The 5,715-nt window shown below is 38.5% G+C and overlaps 1 protein-coding gene across 1 annotated transcript; it reads right to left on the reverse strand.

Moving 5' to 3' along the window:
• Nucleotides 1-1,725: 1,725 nt before the first annotated feature.
• LOC113349320 (factor of DNA methylation 1-like) lies at nt 1,726-3,383 on the reverse strand. Its single transcript, XM_026593277.1, has 4 exons — nt 3,088-3,383; nt 2,458-2,737; nt 2,134-2,346; nt 1,726-1,944 (listed from the first exon to the last, which is right to left on the reverse strand). Exons 2-4 carry the CDS (start codon nt 2,620-2,622, stop codon nt 1,726-1,728), a joined length of 597 nt encoding a protein of 198 aa, XP_026449062.1. The 5' UTR covers nt 2,623-2,737; nt 3,088-3,383.
• Between the last annotated feature and the right edge of the window lie 2,332 nt (nt 3,384-5,715).

Below are 5,715 nucleotides of genomic sequence, written 5' to 3' on the forward strand. Positions count from 1 at the left end.
CGGTCACAACTGATGGGATGGTTCTCTAACTGTAGAGAACTAGCTGCCCAACATAACGATCATTTGAGTGATCATGCTAAAGACATACTTCGTGGGCGGTGGGAATTAGCGAAAATGTTTGAAGCCAGGAAATCTCATAAAGATATCTTTGAAGTGAATGAGGGAAAGTGCCTGGATCAGCGCATTGTCCGGTTGAATGAGAAGTCATGCACTTGCGGGGTCTTTACCTATGAGCATTTGCCATGTCCACACGCCGTCATCGTATGTCAGAAATATCCGGTTCATATGTTCTCTCTATGTGGAAACTACTATTTAAGAGCCAGATGGAGAGTTATGTATGCGCCTCCGATCAACTCGGTCCTTAGCCAGGAAACCTGGAATGTGCCAAAGGATGTTGCTGCGAAGAGAGTGTTACCTCCCAATAATGAAAAGCCAAAGGGTCGTCGGGGTGGTGGAAAGCGACGTCTCTCTAGTGCTGAAAAACATGCCAAACCAGTGAAAAAAGGAAGTGCGGTAACTGCCACCAGGTAGGTCATAACTCTAGGTCGTGTATAAATTTTGAAACAGGTAGTTTTACCACCTTTCCTGGATATACTTTTCATCCTACGTGTTGATTATGTTTTAAAATTCATCGTCCTGGACAATTCATGTTTACATGGTCAGTCCCTACCATCTTTCTCTTTGTTGATTTGTAAATCAACAAGATAACCCAGTTGTAGTAGTATTTAGCGACCCGATATAGATTTTTTGGTATATTGGAATCGACTCGAGGCATAATCTGTTTAACATGAATTTTAAATAGGTATTAGGCCTTTCTATTGGTTCTAAATTGCTTTGAAAAATATAAGACCTTGAGCATTGTTGATTTCTGTCTAAGTTCTGCATCAGAAGTCCCATTTCAACAAAGAGAGGTACTTTTGAACCCTGAACGGAAAAGTCGTGCATAATGCAATTTCGTGAAGATGACCAGTACAAGGTAATTTTTTACATGAAGTCTCTCAATGCCATCAAAGCCATTTGAGTAACCCTCCTTCATACACTATTATTGTCGTAGGTGATCAGAAGGGCTTACACGTTTGGCAAAAAAAAAAATTACTTAGGCCTAAAAGGTATTGAAATTCCACTGCCAGATTTGAACTTATCCCAATCATAGATAGGGAAGGGGCTAAAATAATAAATCTTCGGTTCATAGATAGAGATAGTACACATTAGATTAGTCTAGCTCTGGAGTTCTTACTTCATTACCGTGCGGCCACAAATTAGAATGAGATCTTCACATTATGTCCAACTTTGACGGATTAACGATCGGTGGTTAATGACATTGCATATTATTCAAAGAACCAAAACATTTTTCTTTCAGTTATCAGCCAAATGAGGACTCAATTCTTTGCATGGGCCCAGCCAATTCAAATCTTCATTCTTACAAAACCGGTTACAGAAGATGACCAGAACTTGTCAAAAAATTAGCTTCTTTAAGCAAATTAGAGAAGAAACATGAATCTGCAGATAATCTCCAATATAGATTAAAACCACCACCACAACAACCATGTTCAAGAACAATATCAAAAGAGGAGACATAATCTGCTGCTATCCCAGACACAAAAAGAATTTACGTCTAACCATACCAATAAAGTTCCCCAAAAGACACAAAAAGAATTTACGACCCCTATCCAAGACACTGCATTTTTTTGGTCAGATGAACAGGATGAAATCTATTCTTGTAGTTCACTTCTTTTTCATTGATTTGCTTAATAATCTTTGGATACCCTCCTTCAAAGTTGCCTTTCTGCCTTCTTTGAAGTTCCATAATTCTGGGACTATGTACCTCCCACTCCCATTGTAGTCATTTAACTCCAATATAGCAGTTGCAACAGCTTTGAATACCTCGTCACCCATGTCATTCCTCAAGCGACTCAACCTTTCATCCTTCTCATCTATCTTTGTCTACAACAGTTTAGTTACGTTCAGTGATTAAGGGATGCCAATTAAAAAGCAAGATATATATGAACATCTTCTTGTACCTATGCACTGAGTTAAATAAATTTATATCCAACTTTTGTGAATATTAAAGATGGTTATAAGTTCAATAAGCAACATGTTGTGGAAAACGTTTCAGAGATAGTGCGAGGGTACCTTATATACATCATTCCGAACCTTGACATTTACAAAAGGAAACCAATTTGGGTCTTTAATTTCATCTTGCCAATGAGTGCACAGTATAGAAGCCTGCACCTCTGCTTCATCAGAGGTATACTTTTTCTTGCATGCATCCTGGAAAGGTTTAACATCAATTTCCCCCATTCTCTTAACTCGGACCGGAGCACGACTGCCTAATTCTTTCAATTCCTAGAATCACAGAATAATTAGTATGTTAGGGACAATTATTTCTAGGCCAAAAAGTGTTTAGATGTGTTTGACAGGATTTAAAGAAAGGAGAAGAAAAGAGAGACAACTCACCTTAATTAGTTCTTTTCGAGCATCCTGCAGCTCGTCATTGCTTTCTCGTTCCTTGACGGTAAGAGTCTGGTTAAGGGCTTCAAGACCTTCGATTTCTTCTTTCAGATCTTTGGTTAATTCTTCTAACTTCTTCTTCGACTCCAAGTCTGCATCATCATCTTCCATGTAGGTCAAGGCTTTCAATTTCCCTCTCAACAGTTCAACCTCTAATTCCAATTTATCTTTGGCATCCAATTTCTTCTCCTGTTCAATTCTTTCTCTGAGGCGTGCCTCTTTCACTCTTTGACAATCACAAACTGATAATCAATAAAATGATTTCTACAAGGAAAGAACAAAACTAAACAGGATACAGATACTTCAACTTATATGAGCAAAAGTCAGAAACAGTTTATAGATTTTGCTCTTCAGCAATCCTTCATACATTTTTTCAGACTCCAATTCTGCCATTTCAAGGTTACTGGTTTTCATCGCAGTCTGACCATATAGTAGAAATGAGCAACAAAATTGTTAAATGGCTTTATTATACAAAGACGATATATGTATATTCAATACACATACGGACGCATATTGTTGTAGGTAAACTTGTCCCTTGGTGTGCAAAATACAAATGAAGGAGGAAGGAGATATTACCTTTCGTTTCTCTTCTGCAAGTTTCTCTCTGTCACTTTCGCTTTGTGCCTTAATTTTCTCCAACTCTCCACTCCGAATCTTGAGCTCTTGCTTTTGAAATTCAACTCTCTCCGCCAAGTTCTTTAGAGAGTAGCTGGTCTAATTCAATTCGAGCTTAACTCATTCCAAGTTGTCATTCTTCTCATCGATCAAATGAACTAAATTTGTCACAAGTTCTTGGTTCTTCCTTACATATTCAGCTTGAACATCCTTGATTGTTTTCAAATCACTATTCCTCAAGTTTTTCCCAAGAACACTATCTGAATAATAATCATCCTCCCTAGCAACCCATCCGTACATACCTCCCAACCCTCGTTGATCCCCACGATAATGTCTTTTCCCTCGCCCAAAGCTATTATAATCACTCTCAAAAGTCATTGCATTACGAAAACCGGACAGATCGTTTCTAAACTCCACAATCGCCATACCAATACTCCCATGACGACCATCCCATAAACTATGTACCCTTATAGGATTAAACTTTACCAATTGCTCTTTAATCCGGTTTCCACTAGGGGCGATGTATCTTCCATCTTTAAACTCTCTCTCAGTATTCGCAACAACACCTTTCCATGGATACACAAATTTTTCTTCCTCCACCACCTGAGTAGATGAACCAACAACATCCACCACAGTCTTCCCATCTTCTACATCCTCCTCCATAGGATCCTCCCTAATTTGTGCACAATCCTTCTCCAAATACCGAGCTAAACCCAAATGCTTTGCTTTTTCTCTAAATTTCTTAAGTGAAGAACTTTTCTTACCAGCACCCTTAGCATGTGGAACTAGATCTTTGTACTCATAAACTTTTTTCTTTTTACCTAAGCAGAAAGGACATCTAAACTTAAGATCTGATAGTTTTGTTAGTAAGCATACTGACTCAGCTGCACCTTGTTAACAATAACAGGATAAGCACTTCACAGAGTCAGAAGACTGAGTAACAAGGAAGACTTCTAAGGCTAAGTTTACGCTAAGATTAATCAGAGTCTTGAGTTTGTTAGGGTCTTTGTTTTTGATAGAGTCTGTAACAACATTGTAACTGCATTGCAATAACCTACGAGTATAAATAAAACTCTAAAATCTGCACATTAAGTGTGGAAGTATTTCTGCACCAAGAGGAGTCCAACATACACCGAGAGGACCAAATCCGCCAAACAATAATCGTCGCCCTCAACAGCCTCCAAGAAATTCTGGTAATAGTACAGTCTATTGTCAGATTTGCAAAAAGCGTAACCATACTGCAGATAGATGTTGGTTTCGCTATGACAGAGATGCTCAACAACCTGCAAAAACGCCTGAGGCTTATATTGCCTTACCAGGTGGTCAAACTAATGGACAATGGGTAACTGATACTGGTGCGACCCATCATCTAACTCCTGATGTGAACAACATCTGCATACCACATGAGTATGAGGGCACGGATCAAGTTCGAGTAGGTAATGGTAATGGTCTGGAGATTGCACATATTGGTAACACAACATTCACTCATAATTCACGTTGCTTTATATTAAATCAGATTTATCATGTGCCTAAGATTAAAACAAACCTTCTATCTGTTTCTAAATTCTGTAAGGACAACAACGTAATTTTTGAGTTTCACACAAGCTTTTTTCTTGTGAAGGACAAATGCACAGGGGCAGTGCTGCTAAGGGGGAGGAATGAGAATGGGTTGTATGTTTTCGATGGCGTAGGTGACTTTCATTCATCCAAAATACCTCAGTCTTTTCTTTCAGCCAGTTTACCTGTTTGGCACCAGCGCATGGGTCACCCCATGCTTGGAACTGTTTCAAAAATAATTAGGAATTTCTCCCTTCCTGTTTTGCATAAGAAGTTTGATTTCTGTCACTCTTGTCATGTTAGCAAGAGTAGAAAACTTCCCTTTTCTCTCAGTACTACTACCTTTGATACTCCTTTAAGTTTGATTGTTTCTGATATTTGGGTTTCTCCACAACTATCAAGGAATGGTTTTCGTTATTACCTGTTGTTAATGGATGTTTTCTCTCATTATACATGGGTATTTCCAATGGTTCATCGTTCTGATGCTTACAATATCTTTTTTCACTTTCACAAACAAGTTGAAAATTTGACTGGTTACAAAATCAAGGTTTTTCAATCTGACAATGCTCTTGAGTACAAAAGAATTACCTCCTATTTAAATAGTTCAGGCATTCAACATAGATTTTCCTGCCCTCACACCTCGGCTCAGAATGGTCTTGCAGAGCGTCGTATAAGGCATGTCACAGAAAGTGGTCTAGCACTTCTATTTCATGCTCACTTGCCTAAAGACTTTTGGTCAGAGGCTTTTACAACTGCTTGTTATCTTATCAATAAGGTGCCTAAAACTAAATCAGATTCAAAAACACCTCTAGAATTGTTGTACAAAAAGAAACTAGATTATACCTTTTTAAGGGTGTTTGGTTGCTTGGCTTATCCCTGTCTAAGGCCATACAATGCAAACAAATTAGACCCCAGGTCACTTCCTTGTGTATTTTTAGGATACAGTGCAGCGCATAAAGGCTATATTTGCCTTCATCTGCCAAACAATAGGCAGTATATTTCCCGTCACGTGAGATTTGAAGAAACCACATT

Source organism: Papaver somniferum, chromosome 1 (genome assembly GCF_003573695.1).
Source record: "Papaver somniferum cultivar HN1 chromosome 1, ASM357369v1, whole genome shotgun sequence".
Classification (NCBI taxonomy): Eukaryota; Viridiplantae; Streptophyta; class Magnoliopsida; order Ranunculales; family Papaveraceae; genus Papaver; species Papaver somniferum.

Bases quoted from the DNA above. Each gene is read 5' to 3' on its own strand.
- LOC113349320 (XM_026593277.1), bottom strand. From the start codon at position 2,622: ATGGAAGATGATGATGCAGACTTGGAGTCGAAGAAGAAGTTAGAAGAA. The intron at 2,347-2,457 runs GTGAGTTGTCTC...CTGTGATTCTAG, and splicing joins CTCGAAAAGAACTAATTAAG to GAATTGAAAGAATTAGGCAG. The intron at 1,945-2,133 runs GTACCCTCGCAC...AAACTGTTGTAG, and splicing joins TTCGGAATGATGTATATAAG to ACAAAGATAGATGAGAAGGA.